The sequence below is a fragment of the Quercus lobata genome, chromosome 3 (genome assembly GCF_001633185.2).
Source record: "Quercus lobata isolate SW786 chromosome 3, ValleyOak3.0 Primary Assembly, whole genome shotgun sequence".
NCBI lineage: Eukaryota > Viridiplantae > Streptophyta > Magnoliopsida > Fagales > Fagaceae > Quercus > Quercus lobata.
Genome location: NC_044906.1, coordinates 69,236,391 through 69,254,039, shown reverse-complemented (window position 1 = coordinate 69,254,039; position 17,649 = coordinate 69,236,391). Strand labels below are relative to the sequence as shown.

General features: G+C 33.2%; 1 protein-coding gene and 2 long non-coding RNA genes across 3 annotated transcripts; 2 read left to right on the top strand and 1 right to left on the bottom strand.

Moving 5' to 3' along the window:
- The first annotated feature begins 2,508 nt into the window (after positions 1-2,508).
- On the top strand, positions 2,509-4,593 carry LOC115979558. Its single transcript, XR_004089095.1, has 4 exons — positions 2,509-2,735; positions 3,103-3,183; positions 3,650-3,741; positions 4,020-4,593. It is a non-coding gene; the product is annotated as an uncharacterized LOC115979558 (long non-coding RNA).
- Positions 4,594-4,756: 163 nt separating this feature from the next.
- LOC115978761 lies at positions 4,757-6,236 on the bottom strand. The gene is made up of 3 exons (XR_004088858.1): positions 6,197-6,236; positions 5,578-5,738; positions 4,757-5,138 (listed from the first exon to the last, which is right to left on the bottom strand). It is a non-coding gene; the product is annotated as an uncharacterized LOC115978761 (long non-coding RNA).
- A 51-nt stretch (positions 6,237-6,287) lies between these two features.
- On the top strand, positions 6,288-13,833 carry LOC115978755 (probable aldo-keto reductase 2). The gene is made up of 5 exons (XM_031100612.1): positions 6,288-6,608; positions 6,687-6,887; positions 9,279-9,451; positions 9,533-9,635; positions 13,303-13,833. Exons 1-5 carry the CDS (start codon positions 6,393-6,395, stop codon positions 13,639-13,641), a joined length of 1,032 nt encoding a protein of 343 aa, XP_030956472.1. The 5' UTR covers positions 6,288-6,392; the 3' UTR covers positions 13,642-13,833.
- Positions 13,834-17,649: the final 3,816 nt, after the last annotated feature.

Here is a 17,649-nt window from a genome sequence, read left to right as displayed (position 1 = left end):
AAAAAAATTGTTGGAGGTGGCTATAGAAGCAATCAACCCAACTACAAAAACTCAACCATAAAAGCAATCGACCCAACGGCAAGAACAATATTATGTTTGTTTTTAAATTTCATAAAACCTAACTTTTAGATCTTTTTTTCTCTTGATTTTTTTAGTTTTTAATGTTTTGGGAGGAGAGAGATATAAAAAGGTAGCAAAAATACAAATTTACCCATATATTTAACAAATGTGGGTAACAGAAGACTAATGAACCTTACCTCAAGTGGGTAAAGTGACACTTTTCAAACCACAGATAGGCAAAGTAACTTTGAGTCAAATCACAGGTTGGTTTAGTGTAATTTCCCTTTTATATTACAAGCAACTTGAGCTTCCTAAACTCGATTTCCACGTGGACTTTTAAATTATAAAATACCAGATTAGCCTCTGCCACCATGTCACATTTTTTTGGAACTCAATTTTCATAAACTCGATTTCTATGTAAAACTCAAATTTCATGAACTCGAGTTTCAAAATAGTGGTATATTGCTATATATTTATCAAATGGTAGTAGAATGTTAAATATTTTGTCCAAAGATGATATTTGGCCATTTTGACCCCAAATTGGAAACTAAGGTAAACTTTAGTGAGCAATTGCATCATTTTAGTGGATTGCCTACTTTAGCATTAAAAAAGAATTTAAAGTTTTTTTTTTTTTTTTTTTTTTTTTTTTTTTTTTTTTTTTTTTTGAGAAACAAACACACACAAGGGAGAGGAAAATAAGTTCTAACATAAAGGCATACCACAACTTCACTCAAAAGCCTAATAAAGAAAAGAAAGGCTGTCAAGTTATCCAATTGGAACAATTCCATTATTTCAATCAACAATACAAGGAAAAATATTAAAACAAAATTTTTTTGATAAACATAGGAAAGTGCATATATTTAAGTAGTTATTTTTTAAAAATTTTAAAAAAATAAATTTAACTCGAAAGATTGTGGACTTCTTGATGATTTTTGTATCCTACTTATTGTTTTTTTTTTTTTTTTTTGGCTAAGAGTATCCTACTTATTGTTTTACTTTTGCTATTAGCCAGTGCATATATGCCTATGCGGTTATGATTATCAAAAAATGCTTACGCGTTATGCCGTCAATGTCAATTTTCAATTAATATCACCTAATAGGCTTTATTGAAAGATTTATTTCAACAGAAAACAATGGGATCAAATCATATTTTCGAAATCAAATCATATTTTCGGAGTAATTAATTATTCAGAAGTAACCGCTATAAATTGAAACTCTATAAATTAAAAAAATCATAGGAATGATACTCATAACTAATATCTTTTTATTTTTTTCTTTTAGACAGGTATATTCATGACTAATTTAATAAGCCATTATCACCTCAACAACAAGTCCATCTTTGCAATTATCACCTCATGACTATTGTTTTTTTTTTTTTTTGGCTAAGAGTATCCTACTTATTGTTTTACTTTTGCTATTAGCCAGTGCATATATGCCTATGCGGTTATGATTATCAAAAAATGCTTACGCGGTTATGCCGTCAATGTCAATTTTCAATTAATATCACCTAATAGGCTTTATTGAAAGATTTATTTCAACAGAAAACAATGGAATCAAATCATATTTTCGAAATCAAATCATATTTTCGGAGTAATTAATTATTCAGAAGTAACCGCTATAAATTGAAACTCTATAAATTAAAAAAATCATAGGAATGATACTCATAACTAATATCTTTTTATTTTTTTCTTTTAGACAGGTATATTCATGACTAATTTAATAAGCCGTTATCACCTCAACAACAAGTCCATCTTTGCAATTATCTTAGGGAGTGTTTGTTTGCAGTTATCTTACGTGTTAGCTGTTTCTTTTTCTTTTTCTTTTATTTTTTTATTTTTTATTTTATTTTCGTTCTTTAACTTTTTTTTGTCCTTCTCTGTACACTTTTGGTGCTTTTATTTTTTTGTTCATTTGTATTTTTTTTTTCTTATTTGTTATTCTTTTTATCAATTAGGGACATGAAAGTAAATTTATACAAACTATATTTTTTATTCCTCAATTTTTTACTCTCAAACCAAACATCATGATGGAAAACTAAAAACTTTTCTATTCTCTCTTTATTTTCTATCCTCCCATTTTCATCCCTCCAACCAAACGGACCATTTAAAGAAAAGGAATAAATGGGACCGTCCTATAATAGGGATTAGAATCCAGTGCAATTACATTTAACAATTGCTTCTTGCAATTCACTCCAATTCTCTCACAACTTTTTTTACTTTTATTCAATTTTTTATATTTAATGGTTGGAATTTTTTTTTTTTCAACTTTAAAACTCAATTCCTCCAACAGACAGTGGGAGTGGGAGTGGAGAAAGTATACAATGTTCCAATAAATGAGCGATCAAAATAACCACATTAGCCTGTTGCACTAGACCAAACCAAAAGACAATTTTATCCTAAAAAATTTCAAACCGGCGCCACTTTCTTCCACACTTTACCAAACCTGAAATTGCAAATGTTTCTCTCTGTCTCAAATGCTCCCTTTCCTTTCTCTCTCTCTCTCACCCCGGACCTTATTGCCAAATACAGCCATTGCCGTGCTTCGTTGGTCCAGCGAGATCGGAATTTGTATCCTCTGAAAACCTTGAAAATCAACTTTATTCTATTTCTAGCGTCATCGTCAAAACCCGCACCACTATCTTAGTCACCAATTCCGACACTCAACGACGCAAAGGGGTAATTTTTCCTTTTTATCTACTTCTTTTCAATACCTTTTCACATCTTCTTTTTATTTACTTGCAAACTACTGCTGGGAGGCGTATCTAAGTGTGGAAAGGAGACAAATTTTTCAGTTTCTTTTTATTTCTTTGCAACTATAGATGGGTTTTTTCACTTATCACCACACAAAATAATGCAAAGGCTCATTTTAGCATGGAAAGGAGATAGATAAGAATACTAGAACTTGAAACTTGTTGTATATGTGATAGCCTAAACAGGAAGTTTATTTTTGATATATATCCCAATTTTGTGAAACAAAGAGTTTAAGAAAATCATCTGGACACTGAAACTGATCTGTCTCTCTTTGAATTTGGCATTGGTGCAGGGATGTGATGCTTCTGTTCTATTCGGTTTGTTGAAGGAGTTGATTCCAATAGTTAGTCTCTTTCTAAAAGTCTCCACTAAGGTATTCAATCTATCTCTTCCTTTGTCTTTTTTTAGTTTAAGTCTCTGGTTGTGTAATTATGGAAAACTATGAGTTTTGTCTATTCAAGTTGTTCATTCAATATTCTTTTTCATGATTAGGCTAGACTAGTAACGAATTTTTCAGAAAATGCTCTTGACATAGTTGGTGACAATGAAAAAAAGTGAAAATCATGAAATATAATATTGGGTAAATACTATGAAATTAAACTTGGAATGCTAGTGAGTTCCTAAGGAGGAGCATATAACCTTTATAATAAGTATGCTTTAAACAAGGGGTTTGGTATTCGAAAAGAGGAGATGGTGGATCAAAATTAGATTGTGACTGTTTTGAGAATGCTATTTTTATACCACTTATTGAACTAATAAGTATAACTTAATATGTGCACCATTTGTGGAAATCAACCGTCATTGGAACAATGTTTTAATTGATTGTGCCTTGTTAATAGATGAGACTATTGAGAAGAAGTGGAAAAGATGAGAAGAAGTGTAAAATATGCAACTAGTTCACTAGCTTTGCAAGCTAGTTCTATGAGACATGGTATGTTCAAAATTACCATTTTAATCTCTCTTTTTTTCTTAGCTTTGCTTGTTAAGTTAAACCATTTGTTACTATTTCCTCTTTTTCTTAGTAGATATTCAATCATCATTATTTTCCCTAGAGTTGTTTATTGCTTATCCCATGTTTAGTTATACATGAATGCTTCAAGAAAGTACCTTAATGTCACACATGAGCTAGGCACAATATGTTACTTTATAAACTTTTTACATTAGGAAGGAAAAAAAAAAGACCCTTTAACATATAAAATTTTTTTCTAGGGCCCTACCACAAGATTCTGAAGAATGATGGAAAACGTTTTTGGACAGTTTTTTGGAATAGCAAACTGCACAGATGTATGCACAACTAGTGGACAATATTTTTGGGCAACATATTTGACTTGGACAGTTTTTTAGATGGCATATCTAACAATTTGGACAATTGATACCTTTTGTAACAACTCTTTTGGATAAATTCTGTAACTAATGTGGCTAAACAAAAATGTTAGATTTTATATGAAAATGATGAATATTTTTAAATGTAATAAAGTTCATTTCTATACGTGCATCTTTGAATAAGACAATTGTGGATGAAGGCCATAAAATTCATTAAGGGAGAGGCTGATAATTTTGGAGGGTGATTCCAGTTCCTCCAATCTAGACAATTTGGAAATAGTCTTGGAGATGACTTCGGAGTTCTCATTTTCTTTTGCTAAAAATTAACCTTACAAAGGACTTTTGTTCAATATGAGCAAAATTTAATTGTATTAAGATGAACTAAATACATTGATGTGCTCTCTAATTTGTGTTGCCAAAATGTTTAGCCATTCAATCTTCAATTTTTCTCAAATCCAACTATTATGATCAATTTACAAAACAATTTAATATATCAAATTTGAATTTGAGCTTAATGAGTAAATTGTTGTGCAATCATAAAATTCTGCTTAAAACTAGATCAATCTTTACTTCAGAATTTTTTTTTTTCACCTTTGGGTGAGGTCCACCTCTATATATAATCATGAAAACTCAAGCATGCTTTATTGTATCCTAATTGGCTTGAAGATAATATTTGCAATTACAAACTTGAAAACAATATCTCAGCGAAAAACAAACTTGAAAACAATATAATTGTCCACTATTCATATATGAAAGTTGTATGACAAACATGAAATGAAACAATCTAATTATAAGACTTTTTTCTTAAATTATGGCTCTCAAAACAACTTGCGATCATACAATTTCCTTAGTAGAAGACCTCAAATGTCTTCTTTTCTCAACATTCATAAATATAGATAGTGAGACAATTTGCAAATCACATCTTCCATCAATAACCCAGCATAAGCTACTTGATATTCTCTTTCAATGTTTTACAGCATTTAAGCTCCAGCCTTGGAGATTTATCTGTGCAAAAAAGAAGAAGGCACTCACATAAGAATAAGAAATTAAAGTACCTAACACAATCATATGCATTAAACAGTACTAGTAATTGCAGCGTAAAATACAAAAATATATGAATAGCTTTGCCACTACAAATTTCCAACAAATCTGATGGTATCAAAAACAAATTCAAAGAAAGAAAATGGAATTTCATTCACTCATTTTGGGAATAATTAAACCCAAAACTTTTACTAAATGAAATGTATAAATTCAGTAAATCGAAAATGATATCCACCAATGAAACAGTCCTGAAAGAAAATGGTAATAGCTGTGTAGTAAGTATCACCGGCAACAATGACATTGAAGACACAATTAAGAACATCAAACGTGCTAATAAGCACGTTATGTGTTATATCATACCTTTACGGCTTTACCAACAGTAAACTAAGATAAAGTATTGTACCTGTCAAAGAATATGTCTAATTCCTCTTATCAAAATTATCCATTGACTGCCCACCTTCTCCTACAATGAGCTCTCTGCATACAAAACTTCCTTGCAACCACCTTTTCTTTTGTACCACAACTCTACTGAGCCTAACAACACGTTGGGTTGATAGTCCACTCCTTAAATTTTCAAAAACCAAATAAATAAACAACAGAAAATAAAACTATTTTATTAACATAACTGATAATGGAAACAAAATTAACAGGAAATTTATAGTAAAAACAAATGTAATTTGTGCTTAGAATTCCAGATTATATTATTTCTTTGTAACTTTTAGTCCTCTAATTCTCCAATACCATAAAAGGATCTTTACGTTACAAATCTAGACTACACATTCATATAAATATAATGGGTAAAAATAATAGATAAGCATAGTAACTTCAAATTTTTGGCCTGATCCGAACCTACCCACAAATTAACAGGGTCAAGATGCTCTTTTTGTTTAGATTAGTAGAGTAGTCTGATGCGATATTTTTGAAACTGATGTCACTTGTTTATCGTTTATTGGGTGGGAAACACTAAAATAAATGTTGAGTTGGCATGATATATATTCTTGTTGGAGCGAGGGAATAGTTACCCGAAGAAAACGTATGCCCTTACGCCAGCATTAAGCATTTTGATAATTAAGAAAGAGTAGTAGGAGCATATGATATGATATATATATTCCTATCTTCTTCTTCTTCTTCTTCTTCTACCGCTTGGCTAAAAGGCTGCAACAAGTAGTATTAGAAGTTGATTGTTGAAGAAAAAAAGGCAGAAGCAAAGAATTAATAATGGGTGGAAGAGTAGAGAGAATAAAGCTGGGTTCACAGGGACTGAAGGTGTCCGCACAAGGTTTAGGGTGCATGGGAATGTCCGCCTTCTACGGTCCTCCAAAGCCTGATGAAGACATGATCTCTCTCATCCACCATGCCATCCACGCTGGTGTCACCTTCCTCGACACCTCCGACGTCTATGGCCCCTTCACCAATGAAATCCTCCTTGGAAAGGTACTAATTTAAAATGTTGTACGTGTTCCTACTACTTGCCTAGCTAATTTTCCATTTTGCGTGGGTGGGTTGGTACAGGCTTTAAAGGGAGGGGTAAGAGAGAAGGTGGAATTGGCAACAAAGTTTGGCGGTAGCTTTGCGGATGGGAAGATGGAAGTCCGTGGCGATCCAGGGTATGTGAGAGCAGCTTGTGAGGCCAGTTTGAAGCGCCTCAATATTGATTGTATTGATCTCTACTATCAGCATCGTGTTGACACCCGCGTTCCCATTGAAGCCACGGTTAGTTAATTCATATCAGATTCAGATATCAAGTCTTAAGTAGTATCAGTCTTGTGCTTTTTTAATGTCCCCTGAAATTAATTTCTATCGACAATTCCATATATATATATATATATATATATATATATACATGTTTTTCAATTCCAATAAAAATTTTCTAAAAACGGATTTGATAATGTATGTCCTAAGGGTATGCATTAACCGGATCCTCTATATATATATATATATATATATGGGCAAGACTTAGGTACAATATTTAAGTATTATTACCTAAGTCTCTTTTTAAGATTCTGTCATGTTGATTTTTGTTCATCGGATTGAAGTGTATTTTTTAATTAAGTATCCACATAACTGAATCTTAATAGGGAAACTTGAGGAACATCACTTAAAGTACTATGCCTAAATTTTGTCCTCTATATATGGTACCATCTCCGTTTATCTTTTCATTATATCAAAAATTATTCTTTGCATATATATGTGATGGCTGGAACTGGAATATACATTTTTTAACTCTCACAACCTTATCTTAATGTATTTGTAACTAACTTCCACACAATAAAGACCATTGTATTTCTATAAAAATAAATATAGGGGAGGGACTATTTAGTTCTAAGTGTTTGTAAGCATTATTATATTATACAATCTTTGTTCCCAAATTCTCCAATCTAGTGTGCTTTGTTACTTTCAAAGTTCTTTCTAGCTTACAAAGGTCACTCCATTTTTAGATAAGGTAATGCAGTAAAGCCTAAGTTGAGGCAAATGTCTATGGCGACAGGTTTTCCAATGTCATGGCATGTCACAATCGATCTCCGTATTTTATCCTGTTTATGTTCTCTTCTTGGTTTCAACTCATGATCTTTGTTAGCATGTATTTCTTCAATTTTAAGTGTTAATCTAACTCTTTTGCTTTGTAAATTTTTGTTCAATTGTATTTTACCAAACAATAGCTGGTGGAAATAGAGTGTATGCATTCAATTCAGAAATAGAACCAGAAATGTTGGCAGTAGAGAAATCCCCTTTTACAGAAATTAAGCCTATTATCTTTTCTTTTTTCCATTGTCTATTTCCTGATAATTATTTGAACAACATGAGCAGAATCTGTTCAGATTCCATTTAGAGTTGAGCTGATTTTGTCTTCTGATTTTAAAAGTCCCCGTTGGAGTCATATCCTGTCTCAGTGAAATGCCATATTAAGATTTGACTGAAGATCCAAGATTTAAAGAATGTCATTCAGAAAAAAGAGTGCAGGATATTTAGCCACACTTTGTTACACTCTCCTTTTTGTAGTTTCCTCTCTTAGGAACACTATCGTAAGCCTTTTTACTTTCATATTTTTAAACATGAACATTGTGTGGACTTCCTTCTCCATTCTATACTTGTGGTGCCAAAAAAGTAGAAGTTTGTTCTCGCTTGCCTCTTTTGCTCATTCATATTGGAAGAACTGAAACCTTCTTTCACATTTCCATTATAGTTTAGAGTATTGGAAGAAGATCATGTGTATGAATGACGACAAAAGCAAACCAAATTAGGAACTCCTCATTTTCTCCTTTATTCTACTTCAATCAATTCAACTGAGTGAGGGAATCAAACTAATGAATTTTTTTTTTTAATTGATTGAACTGAATATTGAATCAATGCGGGAATCAACTAATGCTTTTTTTTTGATGAACTCATTTTTTCACTTTTCTATATAGTGTATTTCATACAACTTCACCCCATCCCCCATTCTTATCTGTATCTCCACATCCCTAATATTTTGGACGGCATCCTAGGCAAATTCAAGAAATCAATATTCTGAATTCATTTTTATATTTAATATATATTTTTAGTGACTTCACATTTCCTTTTGGGGAGAGAGAGAGTCAAAGGCACCATGTTTTACTTGTGCTCCTTTTGAAGGATTGATGAGCATTGTTGTGAAGGCGTCATATTTTGACATATAATCACTATCAATATGCATATTTAAATCTAGCTTCATGCTTCACTGTAAGTGATCATCATTGTTAAATTATTTTGTAATTATTTATGAGATCTTTGAATAAAGGAAACTACCATTTGCCTAAGAACATGTAACCATGAACCTATCCTATCATGACTGTCAGATAATGATCAGCAAGCATTATAATTTGGCATTTATCATATTCTAAGTAGTCTAATTACATATCAATATACTATCGTTACAGTGATTATCTTGCAGTTATCTCTTTGTTAGCTAGCTTAGTTGTTACATTTGTTGCCACTATTTTCTCTTAATGTGTCCCATTATGCATCTTTTAAAATCTTGCTGTTGAGCATCCTCTAATTCTATTTTCTCTTAATATGTCCCATTATGCATCTTTTAAAATCTTGCTGTTGAGCATCCTCTAATTCTAATCTCCTTTGTATTGTAAGATTGGAGAACTCAAGAAACTAGTTGAAGAGGGTAAAGTGAAGTATATAGGTCTATCTGAGGCCTCTGCTTCTACAATCAGAAGGGCACATGCGGTTCATCCCATAACTGCTGTGCAGCTAGAGTGGTCTTTGTGGTCTAGAGATGTGGAGGAAGAAATAATTCCTACTTGCAGGTGAGGTGTCAATTACAATTGCATTTTAAGGTATATAATAATTATGGTTCATAATTTAAATTTACTCTCCTAATTGTTCAGGGAACTAGGGATTGGGATTGTGGCATACAGTCCTCTAGGACGAGGGTTCTTTTCGTCTGGGTCTAAGTTTCTTGAAAATCTGACGGACGATGATTTCCGAAAGGTTTGTAGGTCCATCACTCAAATGTTGTGCTTCGAAATGAGATATACATGCATTTAGTTTCACAGTTTTACAGCATCATCAGTGCATTATTAGAGATTTTATCTCCTCAGTTGGCTCACATGGTGATTGACCTTGCAAATATCTATATGCTTTGCCTGATTCTCTTAATGAACTAATAATACAGCATATAAGGTTTGACTTGTTACCAACTTCGTTAGTGGTTATAGTATACAGGTAATCTAATAATCTGAACAAGTGATTTTCAATGTCTAAATGTTTTGCTGATAACTTCATAGTACAGATGTTGTCTATTGTATATTTGTTATTGTATACTACCTCATTTATCATTTAGCCATTAAGAATATTTGGTTCTTCTCTATAATACAATTTTTTAACCTCTTTCTAGATCAGTTTTCTTGAAATAGAATATTTTCCCATTTAACTCCTTTTCGTTTTGCAGAAAACTATTTTTATGTAATGGTTATGGACTAATTGTTTGTTGCTATTTTGTCATTGCTCCAAAGAATTTTAATAATCAATTCTAGAATCTTTGTAAGTCATCTATGAAAGAAGATTTTGACTTTTTGGATGTTGTACTACTTGAAAGATACTGATTTTAATATATGCCAATACTTCAATGGCACAACATACTGATTGAACCGAATAAATTAAGCATGGCATACCTAGATTACAATTGTTATTTTCCTACCTCGGTTTATGTCATCTGTACTACCTTCTGGAATCTTTTAGAGTCATGAAAATTAAGTGATGCAGGACATTTAAGAGAAAATAAAAGAACTAGAAAAATAAAAGATAAACCCTAAGAATCAGCACTTAGGGGTCGCTTGGAATTGGCACCAAGCAAGAAAACTTAGCCATCAACACTTAAGGTGTTAGGAATCAGCACCTAATGAATTGGAAACCCTCCCATCTAAATTTCATTAATCAATAGAGTTGTTAGAGGGACACAAGGCTGTGGGTTGTGGAAGAACATTAGGAAACGTGCAGTCATGTGGTGTATGTAACGGGTGAGTGTACGCGAATTTGGTTCTAGCACGACTCTTGGATCGGTCCTGTTTCTTTGAAGGAGTTATATCAGGAATTTTTTGTCTGTGCTGTGGTTCTAGATGCTCTGATTTCTGATATGATTTTATATGCACTAGATGGGGGAGGTAGGAGTTGGAACTTACTTTTCCGTCGTGAGTTTAATGACTGGGAAACGGGGAATTTTTCTCTTTCTTTGGGCATGTTTTTGCCAAAATTCCAAGGGGGGTGGTTGATGATGTTATGATTTGGCAGTTGAATCGTTTATGGTATTTTTTTTTGTGCACTCCTTTTATAATTCTTTTTTGAAAGCACCTTCTGTTTCTTTCCCTTGTCAAAGCATTTGGTGTGTTAAGATACCTAAAAGGTTGTCTTTCTTTTTATGGACTACTACTAGGGGTGGGATTCTTACAATAGATAACCTTGTTAAAAAGAACTTGTCTCTTGTTAATTGGTTTTGCCTATGTCCATGTGATAAGGAAACTGTGGATTACCTTTTACTACATTGTAGTTTTGCTCATGCTTTGTTGAGTGAGGTTTTTCTTTTGTTTGGGGTTCAGTGGGTGATGCCAAATAGTGAATACAATTGTCTCTCTTCTTTACACTTGGAGGAATTGATTGGGGGAATTATTCTTCAAATGTTTGGAATATGATACTAGTATGTCTTAAGGGGTGAGTATGGAAGGAAAGCAATGCCTGAACTTTTGAGGACACTGAGAGACCTATTTATCTATTGAAGAATTTGCTAGCTAGGACCTTGTTTGAGTGGTCTCATATTTGGGGTCTTACACATTGTATTTCCTTGTCTTTTTTTCTTATTTTTGTTAGAGTTTCTATTTGATTTTTTTTTTATTCTTTGCTGTGAGTTTACAATCGTAAACACATTGCACTTTTACTATCAATAAAACTTTTATTACCTATAAAAAAAAAAAAAAAAGTCTAATAAAACATAAACCACTTGAAGCCATTATATAGAGCTTGCAAGAATCAAAGTTCATAAACCATAAAACTTTAAACTGATAATTATCTAAAGGCCAATCCTTATCTAATTTTCTAATCCTTATTTGAACTCAAAATAAAATGGAATCCTAAACTAATCCAACTACATAAGAAATCCAATCTAATAAGGTGTGTTGTCCTCATCAACCCTCCTGGGGTGGGGAAGACTCGGCCCCATCAAATATAACTCTGAGTAGTACTCTAGTAAATTCGGATCAAGTTGCTGCAGTTCATCTCTTGTGATCCAAGTGTAGTCCAATATTGGTCGTCCCTTCCAGCGAACTAGGTACCACTAAATTTCTCCATCCCTAGTAGAAATAACCTGTTCATCTAAAATAGCATCAATATTTTATTTACGTGCTGGTATAGGGATTTGGACAAAATCATGGGGTTGGTAATAAACTGCTGGGCCTTTATAAATAGCCAAATTCTCACTATTAAAGATGGAGTCATTTTTATAATCAGTATGAAAATCAACAATATATGCATTTGGTCCAGTATGTTTCAATATTTTGACTGATTCAGTACTACAAGCTTGCAATTGCTTACTTGGAACCATGATGAAATCCTGTGCTTGAAATTTCGTGTAATCTAAACTTGCATGAATTTTATAGGGATTATCATTTTCTGGAAATTGTTTACTTACCTCGTGATGCTTATATGTTCCTGTTGACTCAAGTGCCCTATCATGGGGTGAAATGGGAGACTACCTAAAGGCTTCCTAGACTTTACTTCAAATGGAATCATGCTTTCAATTTTGGGACTTTCACATGCATATTGGTTGACATGGGAAATGGAATACTCACTGTGTCTTTTCTAGATCACTCTCATGGGTTGTGAGTTGGTATCGTTTGAATGCAACCAAGTTTAAGGCTTTCCTCGCATTAATCATTTCTGACATTGATTTCAGCCATGTTGGGTTCATACACTTCTTCTATATCTTCCTCTTTATTCTCTTTCTCCTCTTCATAAAGAATAAGGGCCTTAGTTGGGCATTTGGCAGCAATATGACCAAAGCCTTGCGTTTTAAAGCATTGTAGGTGGGAACCTATCTTTGATTATTCACTCACCACTACTTTTCCTTTATCATCCCTAGCTAATGGTGCACTAATTGTGTTGGGCATAAGAGGGGGTAAGGTGAGTTGAGGCCTAGGGGGTAAGGTGAATTGAGGCTTGCTACTTGAAGATAGAGGACTGGTGGTGACACTAAAGATTTCAGGATACCTCACAAACAGGGATCTAGAAGCTAACTCACATTTTCTAGCAAGTTCATAGGTATGATCTACGAACTAATCCAACTACATAAGAAATCCAATCTAATAAGGTGTGTTGTCCTCATCATTAAGCCAGGGAACAGCAGCTGTGGATGCCTACAGACCTAAATAGATGTGTTATGGAATTTGTTAAAACTTTATATTCATCATTGCCTTTATAAATTGTGCTACCTCAAAATTATTTTTAGTGACGAAGTCTTGATGCTGATTACAATAAGTATTTTAATTTGTAATTATCATTGGCTTTATTAATGACAGAATGAGTAGTGACCCTGCCTCCATGAAAGTCTTCGTTGTTGTTTCGTGATTCAGTCCTGATGCTAGCTAATATATGTAGTTGCTACTTGCAGTTCCTACCCAGGTTCCAACCTGAAAATCTGGAGCATAACAAAACCATATTTGAGCATGTTAATGAAATGGCAGCAAGGAAGGGATGCACCCCATCACAGCTAGCACTGGCTTGGGTTCATCACCAAGGAAAGGACGTGTGTCCCATACCTGGAACCACCAAGATTGAAAATTTTAACCAAAACATTGGAGCTCTGTCTGTGAAACTGACACCAGAAGAAATGGTTGAACTTGAATCATTTGCTGCTGAGGATGTCGTGAAGGGTGACAGATATTCAAATGACGTTCCAACTTGGAAGGATTCTGAAACCCCACCACTTTCTTCTTGGAAAGCTACATAAGCACAAGTCTATTTCTATGTATCAATATGTACGTGAGTTTCATGAGCTTTTGTCATGCATCATGTATTAACAAGAACGTTTGAGTTTAGATTGAGTTCTTGACTGCTTGAAGAATAAGTACGTTATGCTGAAAATAATGTATGCTTACAAATTATAATCATACCAGCTTCAACGACCTCAATTATAAACATAGAATACATATTATCTGTCTCATTTTTTATATTCTACTTTATGCTATGAATGCTTGCACACGTGGTAAACCTTACCAAAACAACATGTTCTCAAGTACTAGACGATTTAGCCTATGGTACCTTGGGGTCAATCAAGTTTGGGTTGTATTCAACCTTCTGATCGTTATATTTATTTCACCATGGAACTGGCTCACTGATCATTTGTGGCCTCTAGCCATCAAACTGAGTACAGGTGAGACATCTAATCTAATACATGAAAGACAAAATGATTCCCACTCTTGTTAATATATAGTATCTTAACATCCTTCTTAGTAGTTTCATGCTATAAGAAAACAGAGAGCTAGAAAAGAGAGGAATTGATAACAAGCTAGAGAGAAGACCAAGATTTTAGAAATTTTCTGTTAATTGCAATAATTAAGAACTTTTAATACAAGAGGTATTTATATACCAGAACAATCACCAGACTAGATAACCTACAACTAACTACTCCCACATTATACGGATCTACTTTCTTACAACCAATCAGTAAATTACATGTGTCTATATATACGTTACATTGTAAACTACAAGTCGTATTAATCATGACTGTCGTATATCAAGCGCAAATGCTAATCTTCCATTACTCTGTTCTGATGCTCTGCCTCTCTGCCTGATGCACTGCCTCTCTACCTGAGTTAACTTCTCCAACTACACTTTATCTTCATTAGCTTAAGCCACTCGAATCTTCTTTCTTCTTCTGTTTGTGATCTTTGTAGTCAACATTATTTTGATATTCCCCCTCAAGATGAGAAGCTAAACTACGGATGTTCACAACATTCATCTTGCCCAATAAGTATTTCAATTGTTGACTGTTGAGAGCTTTTGTAAGCAAATATGCCAATTTTGAATGTGTAGGAGTAAAGAACAACCTAACAACATTATCTTGCACCTTATCTCTGACTAGATGGCAGTCCAACTCTATGTGTTTGGTTCTTTTTTGAAACACTGGATTTTCTCCATTGTAAATGGCAGCTTGATTGTCACAAAACATAAGAGCAGGTTGAGGATGATAAATCTCTAAATCCTTCAGTAAAGCTAGTAACCAAGTCATTTCACAAACGGTGAGAGCCATGGCCCTATATTCTGCTTCAACAGAAGATCTTGACACTATGGACTGTTTCTTGGACTTCCATGACACTAGAGAATCACCCAAAAATATGCAATACCCTATAGTAGACCTTTTGGTATCAACGCAAGATGCCCAATCAGCATCTGTATATGCTTTCAAGTGGAAATTAGATGTAGCAGATAGCAAGATACCTTGTCCAGGACAGCCTTTTATGTACTGCAACACCTTATAAACCGCATCCAGATGAGGCTTCCTAGGTTTTGTCATGAATTGGCTTAACTTGTGAACAAGATATGCAATGTCTAGCCTAGTGATAGTTAAATCAACAGTCTGCCCACCAACCTTTTGTACACACCTGGATTAGATAGCAGTTTTCCTTGAAATTTGCTTAATTTCAAATTATGTTCCTTTGGCACCTTACTAGGCCTGCAAGCTGACATTCCAGCATCCTTTAAGACCTCTAATGCATATTTTTGTTGACACAAAGTAATCCCTTTGTCTGATCTAGCTACCTCAAGACCAAGAAAGTATTTTAAACCTCCAAGGTCTTTAAGTTTAAAATGCTGATCTAAAGAAACCTTAAGTTCCTCAACTGCTTGAACATTGTTGCTTGCTATGAGAATGTCATCAACATAAACCACCAAAGCTATGAAAGAATCATTAAACTTCTTTGTAAATAGTGAGTAGTCAACCTTAGATTTCTTAAAACCATGCTGCTTGATTGCCTTTCACAGCCTTAGATTTATTCAATTTGCAAACAACATTCCTCCCTTTGCTATGAAAGCCTTGAAGGAGCTGCATATACACCTCCTCATGAAGATCACCATTCAAGAAGGCATTGTTGACATCTAATTGGACCAAATGCCATCCTTTCACAGCAAATATGGCAAGAAGAGTCTTAACAGTAGTGAGCTTGGCAACCGGAGAGAAAGTATCAGTAAAATCCAATCCCTCTTGCTGAGTAAAACCCTTAGCAATAAGTCTTGCTTTATACCTCTCTATAGAACCATCTGCCTTGTATTTCACCCTATAAACCTATTTACATCCAATAGCCTTTTTGTTTGAAGGCAAAGGAGTAAGAGTCCAAGTATTATTAGAAACCAGGGCTACAATCTTAGCATCCATGGCCTCTAGCCATTTAGGATCCTTAATAGCCTCATGATATAATCTTGGTTCAGGAATAGAGGTAATAAGAGAGCAAAAATTGGCATAAGAAGGAGAGAGATAGGAAGAATCAAGATAGTCAGAAAGAGGGTATTTTGTAATTGGATTGGCTGAGGAGGAACCTGACTTGCTGATAGGATGAGATTGAGTAGGCTCATCTATATATTACTAAAAGTTGAAGTGTAGCATTTAATGCTGCTGCTCTCACGTTACACCACATCAGCTGTCACGTCATTCTTTTTTTTCTTTTCTTTTTTAAAATATAATTTGTCCTACAATTTTAAAATGGTTTTTACAATTTTCAGCCTATAAATGCAATCCACTACTTATTTATTTACTTCTACTATCACCCTATAATAAATCCAGCTCACTACTTATTTATTTACTTCCACTATCACCCTATAATAAATCTATTTAATTAATCCAGCCCACCTCTTATTTATTTAGTTCTACTATCAAGCCCAATCCAAAACCTTTTCAGTTCAGTTTTAGGGTTTTGTGTGAGCCTTTTCAGCTTAAAGGAAGAGAAAAAAACAAAAACAAAAAAACAAAAAAAAAACAAAAAATTTTGAAGCATTTCAAGCTTTAGGGTTTTTTTTTTTTTTTAATTGTTTTTAACATTTATTTTTTTAATATTTACACTTCTCTAATCTTTCTCTCTCCCTTACCATTTCATCTCTCCACTACTTCTTCAATCTTTCTCCCTTCCTTACCTTTTCATCTCCTCACTACCCTTTACATTAATATCATTCTTCCTCTTTCCCTTCATCTTCCTTTATTTTTGTTTCTTCTTATTCACACCCTTTTACTATAAATTTGTCGCTATCTCTTCTATTCTATGCATAGTTTTCACTCTCAAAAAAAAAAAAAAAAAAGGTTCCCTCTCTCTCTCTCTCTCTCTCTCTCTCTCTAAATTTTTTGGTGGATTTTTATTTTATTTTTCTTACATCTCTACTTTAGGTTGATAATTTTTTATATTCTTTAAAACTCTATTTTGGGTAAATACGATTTAGTTTTGTTTTTTAAATTGTGATTTAATTTTGTTTTTTAAATTGTTGTTTTTTTTTTTTTTATTCTCTTTGATTGTTAAATGTTATCCTATTGCGTTCTAAAGAATTAAATATAGCATATAAAAATATAATATTATTCTATTACATAGCATAATTTGGATAATTTGGTATTTATTCTGTTACATAGCATGATTTTTTATAGTGCTCAATTTAGATATTAAACTATGAGACTTTACTAATTTTTGTTTATTTTCTAATCCTTTGTGGTGGACAAAGTACTCTTAATAATTGAATTAGAAGTACTCTATAATGCCATTTATTTAAAGAAAAGCAAAGGTTAGCCAAACGAAAATAATCGGATATGTGACAAATTTTAACTTTTACAATTTTATTTTTATTTTTATTATTTTATAACAGTGCATGTATTGAAATTTGATTCTTAGATTTTGCTAATAATTGCTTATTTGATAATATGTTTTGGGCGGTTGAAATTATAATTTCTACAAAGAAAATAACCTTAATAGATTATCAAAAA

Excerpts from the sequence above, each read along its gene's own strand:
- LOC115978755 (XM_031100612.1), top strand. The coding sequence starts at position 6,393 with ATGGGTGGAAGAGTAGAGAGAATAAAGCTGGGTTCACAGGGACTGAAG. Across the intron at positions 6,888-9,278 it reads GCGTTCCCATTGAAGCCACG|ATTGGAGAACTCAAGAAACT; the intron begins GTTAGTTAATTC and ends TTGTATTGTAAG. Across the intron at positions 9,636-13,302 it reads CGGACGATGATTTCCGAAAG|TTCCTACCCAGGTTCCAACC; the intron begins GTTTGTAGGTCC and ends TGCTACTTGCAG.